At 41.2% G+C, this 23964-nt stretch overlaps 1 protein-coding gene and 1 long non-coding RNA gene across 3 annotated transcripts in view; one reads left to right on the top strand and one right to left on the bottom strand.

Annotated features, from left to right (window-relative positions):
- Nucleotides 1-23964, top strand: part of ARFGEF3 (ARFGEF family member 3) — a 202022-nt gene that overhangs the window by 26280 nt on the left and 151778 nt on the right. For both annotated transcript variants that reach the window (XM_082405594.1, XM_082405593.1), the window contains exons 3-4: nucleotides 15612-15693; nucleotides 19729-19860. In XM_082405594.1, coding sequence (XP_082261720.1) covers nucleotides 15612-15693; nucleotides 19729-19860 — 214 coding nt within the window. The remainder of the gene's footprint in view (nucleotides 1-15611; nucleotides 15694-19728; nucleotides 19861-23964) is intronic.
- The window catches only part of LOC309635029, a 207757-nt gene continuing 187817 nt past the window's right edge, over nucleotides 4025-23964 (bottom strand). Inside the window, exon 2 of the long non-coding RNA XR_014248591.1 lies at nucleotides 4025-4343. This is a non-coding gene — a long non-coding RNA (uncharacterized lncRNA). The remainder of the gene's footprint in view (nucleotides 4344-23964) is intronic.

Below are 23964 nucleotides of genomic sequence, written 5' to 3'. Positions count from 1 at the left end.
AAAAACTGAAGGCAGAAGGGCAGTGCCAGCTAAACAGGTTTAGTCCTTTATATCAGGAAAGCAAAAGGTTGTTCAGAGCCACAGGGGAGGCTGAAAAGTTGGAAACAGGATTCTCCGGAAAGGCTTAGATGAATCTTGATCTACCAGTTGAGGCTGACCATGCTGTCAGTCAAAACAAAGTTGGAATCTAGTTGCTAAGGCTGCTAACACTGCCAACCACACATTTCAGAGAAGTAGAGGCTTTTAGAATTTGAAGAGGTGATAGAGAGATCCCCATCTTGCAGATAAGACAGCTGAGACTTGAAAAGAAGGCAGGTATCTGAGCCAGGACGAAAGAGGGTTTCCTTAGAGTTTACTCTCCCCAGTACACCTCTCCCAGTACACCTCCCTGATACTTCTATAAAGTGTTTGCTTTCAAAGCCGTTTCATATCTCCTACTCAGTTTATCCTTCTCATCCTTTTGAAGGGGGCTGGGAAGGGCAGACCCTTCCCAGTGTCTTGTGAGTAGAAGCGACGTCCCAGAGAGAGCTCACCAACATGCCCAGGATTATACCCTATGTTTGTTGGCCAAAACGAAATCATAAATCTCCAGGTTGGGCCAGAGTTAACAGACTTCATTGCCCCCCACGATACTGTGATCTTCCCTATGGCCTTCACACTTACACCAGAGCAGGGGCGCTCCCTGCTCAGACACCCTGAGCTTTCATTTGGGCAGGTCCGGCTGCCTTGGCATGCCAGCAGAAATGCCTCCGGGGATGACTGGGTGGCACTCAGCCTGCATAGGGACATTGGGTCCTTCTTTGTCCCCAGGGAGAGAGGACAGCCACCCACTGTGGCTGTGAGAGTGGTGATGAGTAAGGGCCCATAAACTTGAGTCTGAATGTTTATTTCCCCGGTTGATTTGACCCTGTCTTTCAGCTGCAGGGTTCCTGGTCATTTTGATCCTGTTCAGCATGTTCCTGCTGTGATATAGACAGTGGGTCAGGTCACCCTAGTAACAGGGCATCTTGTGCAGCTGGAAGTGTGTTTACGTGGTCGAGTCAGTTACTCTCCGTTTTCTGAATGGGGGTCCTTTCATTACCTCGGAAAAGGAGAGATTCTTTTCTTTAGCTAGAAGAATCTATATAGTGGGATTTTTACCGATAAAAATAGTAATTATAGCAGAATCATAGTTATAGTGTTTAAAATATGTGAATACTTGATAAATTCATTGACAAATTTCCCTTTCTGCCATATGAACATCTTTATCAGCCTTGAGGACCTTAGCTTGTTTCCACTGATTTTGTGGGATATGTAGTTTTGCAAACTCACTAAGTCTCTATTTGGATTTAGGGCATTTACAGCCAAGACTGTTGTGAATGGCTGTGTTGCATTTGTTCTTTGTGACCTCTGATGGATAAGCGTGCCAAGAATAATAACACCAGGAAGACTTATGTGAACGCCCATGGGAAGGAGGATCTGGACGGCCCTCCTGTTTAGTCACAGCTCAGTCCTTTGCAGTCCCATTGTCATGCCCTGGATTGGGATTGGTGTCAGACTGCTCTTACTGTCTTGGTTTCCTGTCTTCTGGTCTTTAAAAATTTCACTAAGAGGACAGTCTGCTACTGTTTCTTCCCTTCAGTGCATAAAAAAATACTGGGCATTTGTTTTTCTTCCAGTGCATGTTGCATTTAGGAAGGTCATGCAGTTATAGAATAGATATTACCTTGAGAGGAATAAAGTAGCCCATGGCTGATGTATGGTAAATAAAACTGCCTACAGGGTGAGCATGTTTAAGGCAGTTTAAAACAGGCTGAAAGACACCTTGCCACAGTCTGAAAACTGCAACTTTCAATTTGGCACTATAATGCCAATAACAAACCCAACCTTTAAAAATAAATTTAGTCCCAGTCTTGTCTTCACATCAGGTGAGGCCAGACATACCTGTTGAGTGGCTGATTAATGTAGGTCTTATTCAGCTGACTGTACAGGCTGGGAGAGGGAAAGTATAGAGTCTATAATGTGTTTAAAGCAGGCAGCTAATAAGGAACCAAACTAACCTTTTTTGGTGTTCACCCAAGACCTATTTTTTAAAAAGTGCTTGCAGGGCTGAATGTGTTGGGATATTCAGTTGTTGAAATACCACAAACATATTATTGCTGGGAGAAGTTGCTGCTTATGGGAAAATAAAATTTAACATCACTGTTCTCTGCCTGATGCTTATTGTCAAAATGAATTGCTTAAAGGGAGTCATCTGTGTACGTGGATGGCTGAAAGTGATTTCCGATGCCTGTGGAGAAAAGAGCTGCAGCGCTTTAAACAGGGGATAGAGACTGTAACTTCAAAATATAAAAGGTTTCATTCTGCCCCCGCCAGCTTTATTGAGGTGTAATTGACAAATAAGATTGTATATATTTAAGGTGTACAGTGTATTGATTTGATATATGTATACATTGTGAAATGATTACCATAATCAAGTTAATCAACACATCCAACACCTCACATAGTTGGTGTGTGTGTGTATCGTGAGAACACTTAAGATCTACTCTCTTAGCAAGATTCAAGTATACAAGATTCAAGTATACATACAGTACAGTATGTACTCCTCGGGGCGAAGGGAACATTCCCACCCAGAGCCCACCCTGCACCCTCAGCTCATGCTCTGAGTACTTGAGACTTAAGAGTTCCCTACTTAGGTTATGCTGAGCCTCATTCTAGAAACAGCATGTGGGCCCTTTCCCCACCTCTATCTTTGGGAATGTGCATCTCTAGGCTTGAGGCCTGGCCACAGGGCAGCTGTTTGCATGGGTTGTGGTCTGAGATTTGCCTGCAGTCTGGGATGTCCATACCTGTGCCCACGAGACCTCTCCTGGGGCAGGACAGAGCCAGGGGTTCGAAGAGAAGGGGGTTGGCCCAGGCGTCTTCAGGAGTGCTGAGAAGGTTAGGCTGGCAATCAGCAATGTTTCTAATGTAGCTTCTTATCTAATCATCACAGTGCTTCTCAAGGTAGGTAATGTTACTTCTGTATTTTGAGATGAATAAAATGAGACTTGAAGAGGTTGAAAACTTAGTGCACAAGTTGTAATTGGCAGAGCCTAAATTTGAACCAGATTAGTTTGACTCCAAAATTTTTTCCATGATATTTTTATCCATTTTCCACATTGTAGCCAGAGTTCCATTTTGTATAGAAAATGTCTGAGATCACCTTATTCCCTTGATTAAAAATCTTTTATTAGCTCTTTATTTTCAATTGGCTAAAGACCGGTCTCTCTGGCGTCGCATGCGAGACCCTTCAAAACCTGGTTCAAATCTACTTTGTCAAACTCATTTCTCACCAGTCTTCCCACCATGACTTATTGGGTCATAATTGTACTTGAGCTGTTCCATGAATCCACTCTGCCTTTGCACTCACAGTCTCAGCTGGGTATGTCCTTTCCCTCTTCCTCACCTGGCTGACCAAGTCCCATACTGTCCCCTCCTTTTTCAGGGCCAAATGAGTATCACCTCGTGCATGAAGACATTTGAATTTTTCTAGATAGGATCTCTCCTGCCCCTATTATATACTTCTGTGGTTGTGTATACCTTAATACAGGTGCCTATTACTTTGTACCTGTGTTATCTCCCTTAGACAGTGGGTTCCTTGTGGGCAGGAACTTTGTCTCATTCATCATTATGCCCAATGCTTCATACAGAGCCTGGATGTCTAGTAGGCTACATAAATATTAAAATAAAAAATCCTTTTATTACTGAACATCTTACAGACTTCTCAAAGATTATTCGCCATTGAGGAATACAAATTTTGGTTCTGACATTTGTGTTGATTTGCTAATAGACTGGTTTTACAGGCGCTTTGACATCATAACTGGAAATTTCTATCTCACAGAAAAATGTAACTTGACATTTAACCCTACCGTTTTGCTGTCGTGACATTTAAGTGGTGAGGAGTCATTATAATAAATGTATACACATTATTGGTGAGCTTTAATAGGCCAGTGAGTTCTGAATAGAATGTAAAGAAATCACAGTTTTGTCTCAAAGGGATTAGTTTTTGGTTTTTTTGTTTTTTTTTTAATTAATTAATTTACTTATTTATTTATTTTTGGCTGTGTTGGGTCTTCGTTTCTGTGCGAGGGCTTTCTCTAGTTGCGGCGAGCGGGGGCCACTCTTCATCGCGGTGCACGGGCATCTCACTGTCGCGGCCTCTCTTGTTGCGGAGCACAGGCTCCAGACGCGCAGGCTCAGTAGTTGTGGCTCACGGGCCTAGTTGCTCCGCGGCATGTGGGATCTCCCCAGACCAGGGCTCGAACCCGTGTCCCCTGCATTAGCAGGCAGATTCTCAACCACTGCGCCACCAGGGAAGCCCCCTAGTTTTTGTTTTTTAAGTTACCTGTTTTTGGTTATATAGGCGTTTCTGAATGATGTTTATTGCATAGACTTACTGTTTTTCAAGAGGTAACTACCATTTGCATAAAGTTATCGGCACATAAAAAAGATGATGTTGTGGTATGGCTCATTTTCTCTTCTTCCCTAAGATTTGAGTATTCGAGTTAGAAGTCTTATTTGTTCTAGTGGTTTCTCCCTACTTGCCCCTCCGCGACAGAGATTCTGGGCAGAGTCTTGCCTCTAGATTGCCTTTCAGAGCATTTTCATCATGAAAAAAATCATTAATTAACAAAATGCCTGTGGTTCCATGTTCCAGGGCAGGGCAGGGCAATTCCCATCGGCATGTTTCATTCTGTTAGCATATTCACACTGTAAACCTGAAAGCTTGATTGGAAGAAAACATGCCATAGAAAGAAGCAAAATTAATTTAAGCATACTGATTTTAGATACTTGTGACTATGGTAATTATATCAATACTTGAGGGTCATAAGCAAGCCTATTTTCAGCCACAAAGGTTTTGGGGAGAAGAAAGAATTCAGTAAGTGTTTGAAAGATGCTAAGGAAATGTCTTTGGGGAAAGAGAAACTATTCCAGGAATATTGCCCAGCTTTTGATAAAGTGGGAAGGGTAGTGACTTGATGAAGAGATGAAGTTAGCACAGAGGAAATTCAGGAAGGATTAGATTGAAGCCGTTACTGGAAACACAGCCTTTGAGGATGCTAGGCCAGAGCTTTGAAGGAAAGGGGGCGTGTGTTTATGCACATACAGGCTAGCGTCACTTCTTCTCTATTTCTAAAGGTAATATATTTTATTATTGAAAGATTTTTAAATGTTGAAACATGTAAATAATAAAACCAAAACCATCCATGTTCCCAAAAGACTGAGATATATTCCAGAGGGGTTTTGAGGAATTTCTTTCCAGCCTCAGTCCCTTTCTCCTCCACTCACTTGTGTGTGTATATAACTTTTTAATTCAAGTGTAGGACCATGGTATGGTATATTTTCTACATTGTATTCTCATTTTAAATTTCTTCGACATAACATTTTCAAAGCATTTTCCTGTGTTAATAAAAACTTTTCAAGATACTTTAAATTATTGTACGTTATTCCATTTCAGATATGTACCAGAATTTATTTAACATTATTTACATTATAAATGAAACTACAGATAAATCTCTGCACCTGAAACTTTGCTGTATCTCTGATGATTTCTTTAGAAAAGGTTCATACAATAGAAAATCCTAGGTCAGAGCATACTAATATTTTTAAGCTCTTGAGATACATTGACAAATTGTTTTTGATGACAGAATTAAAGAGTAAAATCTTTCCATGGTGCCACAGGAAGTGGTTATATGAGGAACTGATAAGTGTGTTGATGGAGGTGAGGAGGGGTTTATAAGTGGAAAAATGTAAAAGTTCACGTGTGAATGATTGATGCGGGAGATAAAGTGAGGAAGTATAAGGATGGATTGACCATGGACAGAAAGGAGTTTCTTTGTGAAGGGTGCTTCACAGGCTTGCTGTGTGTGAAATGCTTAGCCAGGTCTTGGAACAGGTGTGAGATTGACAAATGGTAACCATTCACGTCACATGCTGTTAAGGAGCTTGAGTTCAGGGGTCCAGCGCTGCTCCAGCCCTTGTCCAGGAGTGACTGGTCCTCTCTCCCTTTCACTTCCCTCATCAGTAAATGTCGGTAACATTCGTCCTTCCTCGTTGGGTTGGTGTGCAGCTTAGATGAAATTGTGTGCCTAGGCCCTTAGCCTGGTGTGTGGCACACTAAGGCTTTAACAATTGACACTTCTGTGACATCCACTGTTGCTCTCCCTTGTATCAGTTAGTAATCCTCTGGTTGAAAGTGACAGAACACTCCATCCAAAGAGAAAAGCCAGTATGTTGTGTCCAACACAGAGTGTTGTATCCAATGGAATGGGAATGTCACTTGATTTGGTCTTTTTTTTTTTTTTTACCAGACTTGTTTTTTTTTTTTTTTTAAATAAATTTATTTATTTATTTTTGGCTGTGTTGGGTCTTCGTTTCTGTGCGAGGGCTTTCTCTAGTTGCGGCGAGCGGGGGCCACTCTTCATCACGGTGCGTGGGCCTCTCACTATCGCGGCCTCTCTTGTTGCGGAGCACAGGCTCCAGACGCGCAGGCTCAGTAGTTGTGGCTCACGGGCCCAGTTGCTCCGCAGCATGTGGGATCTTCCCAGACCAGGGCTCGAACCCGTGTCCCCTGAATTGGCAGGCAGATTCTCAACCACTGCGCCACCAGGGAAGCCCTTTTACCAGACTTGTTTATATTTATAAGCTCAACCAATCTTTAAATGGCCTTTATGTTACACTTCTTAGGCATTTTCCGCTTATTTCTTTGTTCATTTGTTTACTCATTCATCCATTCAGAAGGTGAATGTACACATTTACACTTGCCCCTATCTTGAAAAGGAATGATATCTGTTTTCCTCTGTTCTTTACTCAGTGCCATGTGCAGGGCCCCAGACATAATAGATGCTCAGTAGTTGTTAAAAAAAATCAAGAACAACCTCCTTATGATTAATGTGGACTTTATTTTCTCCTTTTTTTCCTCTAGGGGGAAAAAAAGAAAATCTTTAGTGTTTTTCCCCCGATTACATAGAATTTATATCTTTTGGTAGAAGTAGTAGTATTGATAATTCTAGATTGCAGGTGAAAATACCAAGCCACCTTTAATTTTTTTCAAAGATATATAAGCTATGGGGGTATAATATACACCATGGTGACTATAACAATACTACATTATATATTTGAAAGTTGCTAAGAGAATAGATCTTCAAAGTTCTCATCACAAGAAAAAAAATTGTTAACTCTGTGAGGTGATTCTTGTTAACTAAACTTATTGGGGTCGTTATTTTGCAATATGTACATATATCAAATCATTTTGTTGTACACTTTAAACTTCTACAATGTTATATGTAACTTACATGCCTCAATAAGTCATTGGAAAAAAATTTTTTTCAAAATGAATAAAAATTTACTCTTATAAATTATCTTCTTGACCTATTATGTTTTATATTTTTTAAATATTGCAAGAATATTAAAATGAAGAAGATAAACCCATTTCCCTATTACAATAATATACCAAAATGTTTTCATATTTTTGTTGCTTTCTATTCTTTTACAGCTTATTTTTTAATTAGACATGTCAAATAGCAAAGATAAAAATCTAGATAGTATTTAAAATTTTTCAGGTGATTGATAACCTACTAAATTGTCTGCAGTTGTCCTCTCATTACAAAAACCTATTAGCATAGTGAGGCCCATCAGGTAAATGGAGGTTTACTTTATAAACAAGAAGTGTACATATAATTGCTAAAAAGAACACTTGGACTGTTGATGTAAGTGCCAGGAAGAAAATGAGTTCCATGTTTAATATTTTCTCTGTGTATGTGCAGATTCACTCACATATTTGAGCTGAACAGGAGAAGAAAATGCTGTGATGTTAACTTGTGAGGAGTCCAGTGACTTTGTGGCTTTATGAATGTTTTCTTCAGATTATATCAGTATACTCTAGAGTTATTATATGAAAATTAATACAGATAGAAAGAAAATGAAAGATCCCCCATGCCACTCTCTGGACATACCCATGGTCAGCATTCAGCCCAGCTCTTTTCTTTTTTTTTTTTTTTTTTTTTTTTTAATTTATTTTATTTATTTATGGCTGTGTTGGGTCTTCGTTTCTATGCGAGGGCTTTCTCTAGTTGTGGCAAGCGGGGGCCACTCTTCATCGCGGTGCGCGGGCCTCTCACTATCGCGGCCTCTCTTGTTGCGGAGCACAGGCTCCAGACGCGCAGGCTCAGTAGTTGTGGCTCACGGGCCCAGTTGCTCCGCGGCATGTGGGATCTTCCCAGACCAGGGCTCGAACCCGTGTCCCCTGCATTGGCAGGCAGACTCTCAATCACTGCGCCACCAGGGAAGCCCCCAGCTCTTTTCTTAGGTAGTGCCCTAATTAATTTTCATTGTTGTGTGTCTCTCTGTATTGTTTGGATTTTGTAATGTACATGTATGCCTTTTATAATGAAATATAATAAAAGTATATTTTGAGGGAAAATATGATCATAACCATATTATATTATTTAGGATTCTTTTCTAAAAAATTTTTATTGAAATATAGTTGATTTACAATGTCGTGTTAGTTTCAGGTACACAGCAAAGTGATTCAGTTATACATATATACGTATATCCTTTCTCAGATTCTTTTTCCTTACAGGTTATTACAAGATATTGAGTATAGTTCCCTGTGCTGTACAGTAGGACCTTGTTGGTTATCTATTTAGGATTCTTTTTAACAGAGTGAATCATGTAAAATTATGGATATTCAACCCTTTCCGATGTACAGAAAATGGAAGTTTCGTATGTTCTACTTAATAATCGCAATAGGCTTGCTAAGGCATCTCGAAATCCTGCAGGAGAAATGGGATTTTATGTTGTTCACAGTTGTATCCCTAGGACCTAGAACAGTTCCTGAAGGATGAATCTAATCTTTGTTGCGAAATATAGAGGTTACTGATGAAGATAATTTCATAAAAATAGGAGTGAAAATAGAAATAAAATGGAAACATTTTAACTGCACTGCAGAGAAAATCAATTAAGGAAACAATTCAGTTCCAATTGGCTCAGTGAATTGGCTCTGGCGAAAGCTTAGTCAATGAAAATTCATCAGTGTTGATGCAAACTGTTTAAAGCATCGGTATTTATAAACACAAATAATATCCCAAGTGTCACAACAAGAGGCTGAAAAACCTTCTGTACTCAAACTAGGAAAGGTCATGATTACTAGGAAAAGTGATGGCTGAACCCAGCAGCTAGATCCAAAGCCACATTTATCCCACTCATCCAAACTGTATATACCTTTCCATAACTGCATTCATAACTACATTCCAACTGTCAAATGTAACACATTGCTTCATGAATGACCCTCACAGTAAGATAATTTACATTACTTATTTGATGTCTGTCCCCATTCTTTTAAACGGGTGGACATCTGGATTGCTGTTTGTAAAGCAGGGTGCCATATGCCACAGTTGGTGGGGAGCTGTCGGCTGGCGGAGGCCAGAGAACAGGGGTTTTAAAGACAGATGGTCTAAATTTAAATCACAGCTCTGTCATTTACAAACATGTGGCCTTGGACAGGTAATCTAGTCTCCCTTAGTTTGTTTTGTCAACAGTTAAATCTCTACATAATAAAATAGTAAATATGACGGTGTGAACATGGTACTTGGGACATACAGGCCACTGATATTCAATCAGAGCCATGGTTATTATGTGAAGGAATCCAGACAGTAACTGAAAAAATGGCTTAGATCATAGAATCCTAGAAGTATACAGTATAAGCAGACCTCAGAAATCTAAGGTATCTTTGTGCTCCATCCCATGTAGTGCATCAAAGAGGAAGCAACCTAAAATTCAGAAACAGATTTGGTTTTACATGAAGTTCATTTTTGTGCTCATTATTGAAAGGTAATTTTTGGTAAATCCTATCTGTTCCCCTATTCACCCACTTTAATTTCCCTTTGTCCATTGTTATCTTCCAGCCCAATAAAGCTGGTCTGTGAACCATGACAACACAGTTAAGGAGAGAGACTCAGTCTCCTTGACACAACCAGACACTGTCATGGGATAATGTCTTCCTTGTGCATGTGCAGAGCTGCTAATTATTCTTCTTTAAGAAATAATGACATGCCAGGGCATGAAACCTGGGGCCACTGTCCATATTTAATTAGGCAAGAGTGATCTCGCACATGCTCGTGCATAAAAAATAATCACTTCATGTAACTGAATGTTGGTTTTGGTATGCCCTTTCCCCAATTAGGCATCATCTAGCAAGATCAAAAGGTGATTTATTCCAAGATGGTCTGTGCAGAGGGGACTGAGTGTGTGCCACGTTGCATCTTCATTATAAATTTCATCCTGAGACTCAATTAACAGGCCTGTTATTCTCTTTTATTAAAATCACTTTAAAAAATTAAGGCAGCAGGGTTTTTATGGTACCACAGAGCAAGCAGTGAAATCAGTGTGCCCCGCGTGTGTTCGTTTCCTGTCGAAGTCGTGATCTGAGGCTCATGACACTCATCTCGGGGACTGCTGGGACTGAGGCGCTGCGAGGCCTTGGATCCTGAGGACGGTTAGTCCTCCCTCTCACCTCCTACACACACACACGCGCACACACACACACACCCCCACACACCCACACCCACCCATCCACCCACCCACCTCTCTGCTTTAGGGCTCAGTGTAACATCACTTCAAAGCTTTTCATCCTAGTGGAACCCTGAGCTCAGCCAGGGAACATGGCCCACTTCTCTTACACAGACACGGAAGTTTCTGCCGTGTTGGGCAGGTCCTTTCTCCAGAAAGCAGGGGCTCTTAACTTGGGATCTATGTGGAGTTAGGGCTTGGGGGGGCCTGTGAATCCCCTGAAATTACTTGCATGCTTCTCTAGGAAGAGGATCTTTTTGTGTTCATGATCCAAAAAAGCTTAAGAAACAGAACTATCCTAGCTTTGCTCTGATCTTTTGACACCAAAGGGTGTTGGAAGAAACTTGGTCTTGGGAGTGAGACAGATTTCCGTTTGAATTGTCTCCGATAGATTTTAGCCATGTAACGTTGGGCAGGCTGTGAACCCTCTCTGAATCTCCATTTTCTCAAATGTAGAACGAGGGTAAGAATGCCTATTTTAAGGTTACAGTGACTGGTAGACTTTTCATCCCATGAATAAAATGAAAGCAAGTATCTGTTCTGTCTTGTTCCTTGTTGGGTCTTTACAAGCATCCATGACGGTGCCTTGCACACAGCAGGCACTCAAATGTTGGTTGGATGGATAGTTGGATGGATGGAGTGCCTTGGTTTAGTACCCAGATGAAGTCTGTCAGTCTGCTTCCTCAAAGCACTGATTTTCCAAGAGAAATCTGTCTTGCTAAGACCCTCCCAGGACATGTGCTCTATGTCCTTTGCAAAATCTTTCTGGATACTATGACAAGATGAGATAGACCTTCTTATCCTATACTGAAAATCATGGTCTTTGCTGGGCCTTTGTCTATATCAGGGCTGGGCAACTAGCCTGGAGGCCAAATCTGGCCTGTTGCCTGTTTTTGTAAATAAAGTTTTCTGTTGTTTTTTAATAAATTTATTTATTCATGTATTTAGTTTTGGCTGTGTTGGGTCTTTGTTGCTGAGCGCGGGCTTCTCATTGCGGTGGCTTCTCTTGTTGCGGAGCACAGGCTCTAGGCACGCGGGCTTCAGTAGTTGTGGCACTTGGGCTCAGTAGTTGTGGCTCATGGGCTCTAGAGCGCCGGCTCAGTAGTTGTGGCGCACGGGCTTAGTTGCTCCACGGCATGAGGGATCTTCTTGGACCAGGGCTTGAACTTGTGTCTGCTGCACTGGCAGGCGGATTCTTAACCACTGTGCCACCAGGGAAGTCCTGTAAATAAAGTTTTATTGGAATGTAGCCATGGTTATTGATTTACATGTTGTCTCTGACTGCTTTTGTGCTATAGCAGCGTTGAGCACAGAGACCGTATGGTCTTCAAAGCCTAAAATATTTTTTATCTACCTCTTTATGGAAAAAGTTTTCCAATCCCTGATATATATTTTCTGTACTCTTTACTATAACCCTGCAGGATTGGTCTTAAGATGCTCTTGCTGTGGATTGGGAAGCTAAGATTTTTTTTTTTAATATTTATTTATTTGGCTGCGTTGGGTCTTCGTTGCTGCGCGCAGGCTTTCTCTAGTTGTGGCGAGCTGGGGCTACTCTTCGTTGCGGTGCGGTGGCTTCTCTTGTTGCGGAGCATGGGCTGTAGGCACACAGGCTTCAGTAGTTGTGGCACACGGGCTCAGTAGTTGTGGCTTGCGGGCTCTAGAGCGCAGGCTCAGTAGTTGTGGCACACGGGCTTAGTTGCTCCGCAGCATGTGGGATCTTCCCAGCCCAGGGATCAAACCCGTGTCCCCTGCATTGGCAGGCAGATTCTTAACCACTGCGCCACCAGGGAAGTCCAGGAAGCTAAGATTCAACAGAGTTAAGTATATTAACTGAGATTGAACAATTTATAATTGTTAGGGTTTGAATCCAGGTCTGTGTGATTCCACAGCCCATGGTCCTTCCACTAAATGGTGATACCTTGCAATTGAACCAAAACCCAGCTGAACCAATTACATCTTCCAGTCCTTCCTGGTGACTATGCCTGGCACGGGGAACAGTTCAATGATGTCCCCTGGAATCGTGGTGGGACCTGGTAGTCCTGGCATTTGTCAGCAATCTGTTTCCGGTCTGCAATAGAAATTGTGTGAATGTAGAAGTAGGTAAGAGAGTGGAATGAGGATCTCAAGGACTGATACTGTCGGTGGCAGAGCAATATGGGCGTGCTGTTGTTTATCTGCAAACATAATGCTGCTCCCTAAGGGTCAGGGGGTTCAGCATTCCAGGAAGGTCCTTGTTGCTGCTGAATGTGGCATCCACTCTTGTTTGGTGCCTTTGATGAGAAATGTGTAATACTTGTGCATTTTCAGCACACAACCACTCGACAGAGACTTTCACTGGCCCAGGCTATGAGACTGTTAAGAGTTTGGGACCTCCACACTTGCCCACTGCTACCATGCCCTCATTGGCAGATCTGACTCCAAAAACTGGAGATGAAAGTTCTTTCACAGTGAATTAAGCCTGGTGGAAATTTGATTGTTTCAACGGTTTCCAGATGAAGTTCTATGGCTCTTCTGTTAATTCCTCCATCAGCCCATTATTGCTCATTCTCACTTGACTTTCACCCTTCCAATTAATTTTTCCAAGCTTGTAAACTGGTTATGATTAAATAAAAGAAACAAAATTGGGGAAATCAGCTATTCCTGCTTTAACTGACTGCATAGCAGTGTTTGCCTTATAACTGAGAGAAGCTGACGATAACCGTAACAGCGACAAAATTATAGCCACCCAACTGGAAGTAACACAGTTGGGTAATTTATCCACCTGTCAAAGGATGTACTAATGAAAAATGGCCGTAGTGTGAATCAATTTTCATATAAAAGTGGGGTATTGTAACTTGGGGATAGTGAGAAGGATTAGGAGGGCTTAATGCTCTTTCTGATAGTCTGGTTTTTTTCTTTGTGGCCGGCGTTAGGGGGAGTGTCTGGAACTCTCTCTCAATCTGTCATGGAGCTGCTGATGGAGGATTCCATGGAAAAGCTGCAGGGTGGGCAGGAAGGAATCAGAGCTATAATTAACTTTCTGTTTCACTGTGTTCTGCAACAGTGACCCTTATTCCTCCAGTGACGAAATCCCGTAGTCTTACCCTGTGGCTTTCATACTCTCTGAAGTCAATGAATCTTTCAGTTTATGCTGAAAGTATAAAACAGATAAAAATGGGGCTGCTCTGGTTTAAGTCAGGGTGGAGGAACCTGGTAAAACTAAGTAACATTTCATTTGTTGTGCCAGTGTAACTCTGTGGGGAAATAATGGGTTGATTAAAATTCTTGATCTATTGTTTAATTATTTAGAGTGAATGCTTCGTACAGAAAAATAGATTTCTCTTTGTAGCCCTTTTGGTTTATTCCTAACATATTTTAGGACCCAGTTATTTTTTTCTTAAGCTTCAAAATATGCAAGTAGTTCTCAAGCCATTTTTTTCGTCTTTCACTTGACGCCAGGTGCTTCTCATGGATCAAAGCTGTTGATAGTTTGTATTTCTGTCTTGGAAACATGTTTATATGGAATCTAAAAAAAAAAAAAATGGTTCTGAAGAACCTGGGGGCAGGACAGGAATAAAGACACAGACATAGAGAATGGACTTGAGGCACAGGGAGGGGGAAGGGTAAGCTGGGACGAAGTGAGAGAGTGGCATGGACTTATATACACTACCAAATGTAAAATAGATAGCTAGCGGGAAGCAGCCGCATAGCACAGGGAGATCAGCTCGGTGCTTTGTGACCACCTAGAGGGGTGGGATAGGGAGAGTGGGAGGGAGATGCAAGAGGGAGGAGATATGGGGATATATGTATATGTATGGCTGATTCACTTTATTCTACAGCAGAAACTAACACACCATTGTAAAACAATTATACTCCAATAAAGATGTTAAAAAAAAAAAAAAATCCATCACAGGGACTTCCCTGGTGGCGCAGTGGTTAAGAATCCGCCTGCCAATGCAGGGGAAATGGGTTCGATCCCTGGTCCAGGAAGATTCCACATGCTGTGGAGCGACTAAGCCCGTGTGCCACACTACTGAGCCTGCGCTCTAGAGCCCGTGAGCCACAACTACTGAGCCCATGTGCCACAACTACTGAAGCCCGCGTGCTCTAGGGCCTGCGTGTGGAAACTGCTGAGCCTGCGTGCTGCAGCTACTGGAGCCCTCCCACCTAGGGCCTGTGCTCCGTGACAAGAGAAGCCACTGCAATGAGAAGCCCGTGCACCACAATGAAGAGTAGCCCCCTCTCGCCACAACTAGAGAAAGCCTGCACAGTAACGAAGGCCCAACGCACCCAAAAATAAAATAAATTTAAAAATAAAAAGAATCCATCACAAAATTTAGGTCTCCCTGATGGAGACTAAAGGGCAAATTCATAAATTATAAGTGATTATTGAACAATTTGAATTGGGGGAGAAATTGACAAGTACATCAAATTTCAGTTTATATCCATGAGGCAGAGTAGTGGTGGTGATGCCCTCACTTGCCAGGTGGGGGAGAGGAATGAGCAAGGGATAGAAATCTAAATAAACAGTGTTTTCTAGAGTTATACACCCCAGGTGTACTGAATACAGGCAATTATATTACTTCTAGAAAGAGCAAGGCGTGTTCATGGACTGGTAAAGGACTTCCATGTGATGATTAGTTCACCAAAACAATTGTTTGAGAGTCCTTGTGTATGTTTTCTCTGTAGCCATCCTAAGAAGGTGAGCTACTGATGTGCTATGATTTTCTTTTTTTTCCTTTGGTCGCACAGCGCGGCTTGAGGAATCTTAGTTCCCCGACCAGGGATTGAACCCCCTGCAGTGGAAGTATGGAGTCCTAACCACTGGACCTCCAGGAAATTCCCAGGATATGCTATGATTTCTGCACAGCTTTTTTTTTTTTTTGCTGTGTTTTTTTTAACATCCATGTGCAGTTTCATTATTGGTCATAGTTTTGTGTACGTGTGTGGCGGCATTTGGGGGTGGGTGTACATAAGGCTTGGATTACTTGACTGCCAGCATCTCTGAGCTCATGTGTTGTCCTTATTTATGTGTTTGCCAGGGAGAAATGCCTGCTGCCTCTCCAATTGGCTTTGGAATCCAAGAATGTGAAGCTGGCCCAACATGCCTTGGCAGGGATACAGGTATGGCTCTGAGTGCAACAGGATGACAGAAATTGACAGACCACTTTGGCATTGAAAGAGCAAATAGTTAACGTTCTAAATACTAGCTGTTTAAAGACCCAGACAAAAATTTGATTGAACTGGGTAATAACCAGAGAGGATAACAGGATTTTCTTGTATTTACCAGCATTTCTCTGTGTACAGTATTATCTTGCTAAGCATTTGTTGTTCAGACACTGACTCATGGAGACTCAGCTAAGCCCACACAGAAATGAAATATTTTTTGTGACACCAAACTTTTAACAGAGTAAGGGCTCCCAAGAGAGATGCTTCCAGTTCTATACCAACTCAAATCTTATATGCATTCAAGTTCTCTGGGTCTGTGTCAGGAGCAATGATGGTAAGCTGGAAAGAGTTTGTTTTGTTTTCTGTTCTACAGTTAAGTTGGTGAATGGATTAATGTGTTTTGTTTCCAGAACAAGATTGGGAAGAAAAAAGAAATTTTGTCTAGTCAGAAAAGTCAAATTGCACAAATGCATTTCCTGCTCTGAACATTTGTTCATTTTGTTTTACACCGTACATAATAGGTCTAATTCCAAAGGTGCAAAGTTGTTGGCTGTATAGATACATTGACTTCTTAAGTGGTTTGGTATGTGAATGACAAGCACTGTGGAGTTCAAGCCTACGGGGTATTCTTTCATCATGACCGGGTATTGGTGGCATTTGTTGGATGTCTTCTCACATTACTGTTTCATCGTTAACTCTTTAAGTTCAGAGAGGTCTCTAATACCTTTAGAGAAATAAATATGAAAGAGTAAGAAAATTACAACTCTTTTTTTCCCTAGAAGATTGGAATTAGAGGATGTATATCTCAATATGCAATAGCATTAGAAATTCTTAAACATTTAAAAAAATTTTAAACAATGTTATTAAAAACTCTTCTTTTCTCCAAAGTAATTGGGCCAACTTTAAAAATGAATGGGGGACTTCCCTGGGGGCGCAGTGGTTAAGAATCCGCCTGCCAATGCAGGGAACACAAGTTCGAGCCCTGGTCTGGGAAAATCCCACATGCCACGGAACAGCTAAGCCCGTGCGCCACAACTACTGAGCCCGCGCTCTAGAGCCCACGAGCCACAACTACTGAGCCCACTCGCCTAGAGCCCATGCTCCGCAACAAGAGAAGCCACTGCAATGAGAAGCCCATGCACCGCAATGAAGAATAGCCCCTGCTTGCTGCAACTAGAGAATGCCCTTGCGCAGCGACGAAGACCCAATGCAGCCAAAACTAAATTAATTAATTTTAAAAAAAATGAATGGGAGTTTGTTTTGACCTGCCACTTATGTTCCCTTTTCTTTAGTAGTATATAGATTTTCCATTTAGTTACTTTTTTTTTTTTAACCCTCGAACACGCTTACATTACAGTATCATGTTTTCAATAATCGTGGGAACTTCACTGATCTGGGGGGCAGGGAGTCTTCCTCTCAGCATCCCTTGTGACCTCCCATTAACTTAAGGCATTTTTTAAGAGCTTTCTAGTCTTTATCACTTTAAGTAAAACCAGGTTTGTATATAAGCTAACTCTGGGCTGCCCTACATACATTACACGAGAGTCAAAAATCTCTTTTGAGAGAATACCTCAGAGATATTGTGGGTTCAGTTCCAGACCACCATAATAAAGCAAATATTAGAGTGAGCCACATGAAGGTTTTGATTTTCCAGTGCATATAGAAGTTATGTTTACACTATACTGTAGTCTCTTAAGTGTGCAATAGCATTATGTCTAAAAAAATGTACATACCTTAATTAAAAAATACCTTATGGATAAAGAATGCCAGCATCATTTGAGCCTTCAGTCAGCTGTAGCAGTAACATCAAAGATCACTGATCACAGATCATCGTAACAAATACAGTAATAATGAAAAGCTTTAAAATATTAGAATTACCAGAATTACCAAAATGTGACATAGAGACACGATGTGGGCAAATGCTATTGAAAAAATGGGGCCAGTAGACTCGATTGACACACGGTTGCCACAAACCTTCAATTTATAAAAAACACAATACCTGTGAAGTGGAGTAAAGCTAAGTGCAATAAAATGAGGTATAGCTGTATAGACAAATTCAGGGAGTCCTAAGAAGAAGGTTTAAAATACTTGTTTTCTGGATCTGCAGTGACATTCAGCTAGAAGAGGGAGTCATTACCCTGGATGAATCAGAATTCCAGAAATTCTTCATGGCTGCAACCCTATGCTGCATCGGACAAGGACAAATTTAATAGGGATAAATATAAAATCCATCCTACACTAGGGTCTCAAAAATCAATTGCCCCAGGACAGAATAGGGAAGAACAGCTTAATTGCAGCCTTTGTGAATGAGAAGTTTCTGGGTGAGTCAGCACAGAATGTGCTGTGACTTAGAACTAAGCTAATTGGATCTGAGAATGTGATTAAACTTCTGCATTACTGTTTTTTGTTTGGTTTTAGGCAATAAACAGATTTAATTATCTTACACAACTAGAATTATAGAGGTAAGCAATTCCAGGTTTGGAATAGGAGAGCAATGGTGCCACCAAAGACCGCACTTCTTTCTTTCCCCTCTGCCATCTTTTTATTATTATTATTTTTCAAAGACTTATTTTAGAGCAGTTTTAGATTTAGAGTAAAATTGAGAGGAAGGTGCAGAAATTTCCCATATACTTCCTCCCCCCACACATGCATAGCCTCCCACAGCATCAACATCACTCCCAGAATGGTACTTTTTTTTTTTAACCAAGGATGAACCTACACTGGCTCATCATAATCACCCAAAGTCCATACATTTGCCTTCATATGCACTCTTGGGTGCTCCTGTCTGTACCAGCAGACCACCCTTGAAGTGTTACGTGCACACTGGAGGCCACATGTTAAGGAGGAGAGTGTCTGTGAAGCCATATCACGCAGAGAACATCCGATGGCGCCCGAGGAGGTTTAGTGTGGAGAAGAAGAGATTTAGGTGGACTTCATCGCTGACTTGAGATGTTTTAAAAGCTTAATCTGCGTGACTCCAGGGACAGATGAAGGCATAGAGGTGCTAGGCAGTGGGGTTTTGGTACAACCTCAGAATTTTATGAAAAGTAAGAACTGTTCTCAAATAGAGGAGAGCTATCCTGCGAGATGTAATGACTTCTGGGAAACCTCATGAAAGTGACTGTCTTCTTGTGTAGGTTTTTGTGGGATTGATTTTCTGATGGAATGGTATTAAGATTTGTAGATTCATGAATAATTCCTGGGTAAATGACAGCTCACATGAGGAAGTACAAAGGTAAATATTTGAAAAATTAACTCATCTCCAGGACCTTCTCCTTTCCTGTGACAAAGCTACATTCAGAACGGGCAAGTGTTGGGCTTCCCTGGTGGTGCAGTGGTTAAGAATCCGCCTGCCATTGCAGGGGACACGGGTTCAAGCCCTGGTCTGCGAAGATCCCACATGCGGCGGAGCAACTAAGCCCATGTGCCACAACTACTGAGCCTGTGCTCTAGAGCCCATGAGCCACAACTACTGAGCCCATGTGCCTAGAGCCTGTGCTCCACAACAAGAGAAGCTACCGCAGTGAGAAGCCCGAGCACTGCAATGAAGAGTAGCCCCCGCTCACCACAACTAGAGAAAGCCTGCACGCAGCAACGAAGACCCAACACAGCCAAAAATAAACAGATTAAAAAAATTTAAAAAAAAAAAAAAAAAAGCAAGTGTAAACGTGAATGTTGTGAGGGGCTACATTCCCCTTGGCACATTTGTCCTCCGTCCCCACCAACCAAATGACCTATTTGGCTACCACGTTAGAACTGCACTTCAAAAAATTTAGAGTGAATTATCTAATAGCAAGAAAAAGCCTTTGCCAAAAACTGTTTACCAAAGGCTTGGTGCATTTTTCTTTTTAATGGCACATAGCAGCCTCTTCTCCTAATGGCCTCCAGCTAGAGTAAGAAACATTATCCTCAGTACATGCTAGAAGCTAGAACAGAATAAGGCTGCAGGGGAAAGCCTATCTGTGATCACTGCCTTGTGCCTCTTTACAGAAGCTTCTGGCGGAAGAGAGGTTTGTATCCATGGAAACGGACTCTGATGAGAAGCAGCTGCTCAATCAGATCCTGAACACCGTGAAAGTGACGCCTTCCCTCCACGAAGACCTGCAGGTGGAAGTGATGAAGGTGGGTTGGACGCGGCTCCCAGTTTGCGTCACTGGGACGGGAACAAACGCTGATGCTTCCGCCCTCACTGTCATCCTGAAAATGCCTCTGCGTGGTGGTCAGTTAGAATATATGGTTATTATCCTTGCTTAGGGTTCCTTAGAATAACCTTGATCGTTGAACAGAAATGACAACAATCATTTCTGTTCAACATAAGTAAAAAGGTACGATTTCAATAAATCCGTAAGACTTTTGGCCTGCTCTTGCATATCAAATGTTGTTAGGAAATGTTTTTGTGACCCTTTGAGAGAATGTATGTGAGTAGTTGCAGCTTGGGGTAGATCTGATCATTCTAGGTATTCTGCCTGCCTGTATACGGTAAAACAAAGCAAAGACCTAATGATGTTTTGACATATACTAAGGTTTTAGAATAGTCAGTTTAAGGGAAGGGAGACCATCCTTGGGAGCCATATCAGAATCAAAGCTTTATTTCCATCCTCAAATTATGTGAACCTTATCTCGCACATGGGATGGCGTCTCTCCCATCCCTTTTTCCCCTTTTTTCCCTCCTGTGAGTGGACAGTGAGTTGGGCAGAAAAGGATGGAAATCTCTATCCCAGAACAGCACCTTGGTCAGAGTAACACAGCTGGAACCCATGAGGCGGCTTTTGATCACGTCATCTGTCCATTTCCACCCTAGAGGAGTGTGTGTAGAGAAATGTGTAAGAGTAGTTGGTGTCATATAATGGTTGATTTCTTCCTGGAAATGCACTGAAGGATTTTTATCTTCAATAAGAGATGTCACTTTTCCGGCTTTCAGTTTCTCCATTGAGAAGAGAAAAGATCAACTTCAATCATGACATTGTCTTAATGCCCTGGGTCTCCCCCTAGCCCTGTTGGAAGGTAGTGTAGTGATTAAGTGATTAAGTGTAGTGATTAAGTGATTACTGTAGTGATTAAGAGCTCAGACTTTGAAGCCAGCCTGTCTGGGTTTGAATACTTACTCACTTCCTAGTTGGATTTCCTTGGACAGATTCCTGAACCACTCTATGCTTTGGTCTCCTCATCTGGAGAATGGGGGAAATAGAAGCACCTACCCAATAGGACTATTGTGAGGATTAAGTAAGGTGATAGTTGTAAGGAATTTAGCACAGTATCTGGCCCAAAGCAAGTGCTTTAGAAGTGTTGTACATTACTACTTCTATTCCTACTACTTCTGCTACCACTGTGTACCGCTGCAGAGTCATAATCTCAGTGGGTGGGTCTAGGAATATTGTTATACACAGTAAACACTGAGAATCTCTGAACTAGCTGATCTTTAAGCTCTCATGGACTTTAACTCTCTTTGATTCTGGAATGTCCAGTTTTGCCTTATCCTTTGACAAACATTGGGCAGCTGTGCATTCCTAGGAACCAAAGAGTAACTGCCTCTTAGATTTGTTTTACTTTTCTACTACCTCTGTGCCACCATTGAGAGAGGCAAGGCCAACTGCCATGTTCATCGCTTTTATGACTTTCAAGCCTGTTGATCCTTCTTCCACTAAAAGGTCTCCAGATACTGGAGGGTGAGCGTTGATGTCATACTAAGAGACACATCTTACAGATTTCATATTATTCTGGAAATTCTCCCAGGAATACAGCTTTTCATGGAAAACAGGAATTTGTATTAAAAATTAAAATGAGAAAGTACCTATTCTTCTAGGAGCTATGGAGGAACAGGATGTTTAATGGTTATGTCAACAGAAACACCTGTTTTAAGAACTTATACTTGCTTTCTAATTCCAGCCCAGTGGCGTCTTCTGCTAGCCTTGCTGAGGACAGCAGTTGACACATGTTAGCTCTGCTGGAAATCCTGGAAAGCCTGTCTTAATGGACTTTCTAATGATACCATACTAAACTGTGGTACTTGTAGTTAATGTCTGGGAATAGATCAGACATTGTCAGAAAAAAAGAAAAACAATAATCTGGGCTGCCATTCTTCATAATTAGATATCCAAAAATTTTTTAAAAGATAAGGGCCTTTGGTACATACTATTGTTTTTAAAAATTTAAACGTTGTTGGTATTGGGAGAACATATTTCAATTCACAATAAACCTAGCCTTAAGCTAGTTTTTTTGTAGTATACTTCTATTTTAGACAAGCATTTTTGGCCAAGCAGCTAGAAAATTAATGATGAGATAACTGTACTTTACAGTAATATTATTATTATTTTTAACATCTTCATTGGAGTATAATTGCTTTACAGTGGTGTGTTTGTTTCTGCTTTATAACAAAGTGAATCAGTTATACATATACATATGTCCCCATATCTCTTCCCTCTTGCATCTCCCTCCCTCCCACCCTCCCTATCCCACCCCTCTATGTGGTCACAAAGCACCAAGCTGATCTCCCTGTGCTATGCGGCTGCTTCCCAATAGCTATCTATTTTACATTTGGTAGTGTATGTATGTCCATGCCATTCTCTCACTTTGTCCCAGTTTACCCTTCCCCCTCCCTGTATCCTCAAGTCCATTCTCTAGTAGGTCTGCGTCTTTATTCCCGTCTTGCCCCTAGGTTCTTCATGACCATTTTTTTTTTGATTCCATATATATGTGTTATCATACGGTATTTGTTTTTCTCTTTCTGACTTACTTCATTCTGTATGACAGTCTCTAGGTCCATCCACCTCACTACAAATAACTCAGTTTCGTTTCTTTTTATGGCTGAGTAATATTCCATTGTATATATGTGCCACATCTTCTTTATCCATTCATCCAATGATGGACACTTAGGTTGCTTCCATGTCCTGGCTATTGTAAATAGAGCTGCAGTGAACATTTTGGTACATGACTCTTTTTGAATTATGGTTTTCTCAGAGTATATGCCCTGTAGTGGGATTGCTGGGTCATATGGTAGTTCTATTTGTAGTTTTTTAAGGAACCTCCATACTGTTCTCCATAGTGGCTGTATCAATTTACATTCCCACCAACAGTGCAAGAGGGTTCCCTTTCCTCCACACCCTCTCCAGCATTTATTGTTTGTAGATTTTTTGATGATGGCCACTCTGACCGGTGTGAGGTGATATCTCATTGTGGTTTTGATTTGCATTTCTCTAATGATTAATGATGTTGAGCATTGTTTCATGTGTCTGTTGGCGATCTGTATATCTTCTTTGGAGAAATGTCGATTTAGGTCTTCTGACCATTTTTGGATTGGGTTGTTTGTTTTTTTTAATATTGAGCTACATGAGCTGCTTGTAAATTTTGGAGATTAATCCTTTGTCAGTTGCTTCATTTGCAAATATTTTCTCCCATTCTGAGGGTTGTCATTTCATCTTTTTTATGGTTTCCTTTGCTGTGCAGAAGCTTTTAAGTTTCATTAGGTCCCATTTGTTTATTTTTGTTTTTATTTCCATTTCTCTAGAGGTGGGTCAAAAAGGATCTTGCTGTAATTTATGTCATAGAGTGTTCTGCCTCTGTTTTCCTCTAAGAGTTTGATGGTGTCTGGCCTTACATTTAGGTCTTTGAGTTTATTTTTGTGTATGGTGTTAGGGAGTGTTCTAATTTCATTCTTTTACATGTAGCTGTCCAGTTTTCCCAGCACCACTTATTGAAGAGGCTGTCTTTTCTCCATTGTATATTCTTGCCTTCTTTATCAAAGATAAGGTGACCATATGTGCATGGGTTTATCTCTGGGCTTTCTGTCCTGTTCCATTGATCTATATTTCTGTTTCTGTGCCAGTACCATACTGTCTTGATTACTGTAGCTTTGTAGTATAGTCTGAAGCCAGGGAGCCTGATTCCTCCAGCTCCATTTTTCTTTCTCAAGATTGCTTTGGCTATTCGGGATCTTTTGTGTTTCCATACAAATTGTGAAATGTTTTGTTCTAGTTCTGTGAAAAATGCCAGTGGTAGTTTGATAGGGATTGCACTGAATCTGTAGATTGCTTTGGGTAGTAGAGTCATTTTCACAATGTTGATTCTTCCAATACAAGAACATGGTGTATCTCTCCATCTATTTGTATCATCATCAATTTTCTTTCATCCGTGTCTTATAATTTTCTGCATATAGGTCTTTTGTCTCCTTAGGTAAGTTTATTCCTAGATATTTTATTCTTTTTATTGCATTGGTAAATGGGAGTGTTT

Source organism: Balaenoptera borealis (assembly GCF_965194805.1).
Source record: "Balaenoptera borealis genome assembly, chromosome: 9".
Taxonomy (NCBI): Eukaryota; Metazoa; Chordata; class Mammalia; order Artiodactyla; family Balaenopteridae; genus Balaenoptera; species Balaenoptera borealis.
The sequence above is the reverse complement of the archived record's forward strand: the minus strand, read 5'-3'. Positions and strand labels throughout refer to the sequence as shown.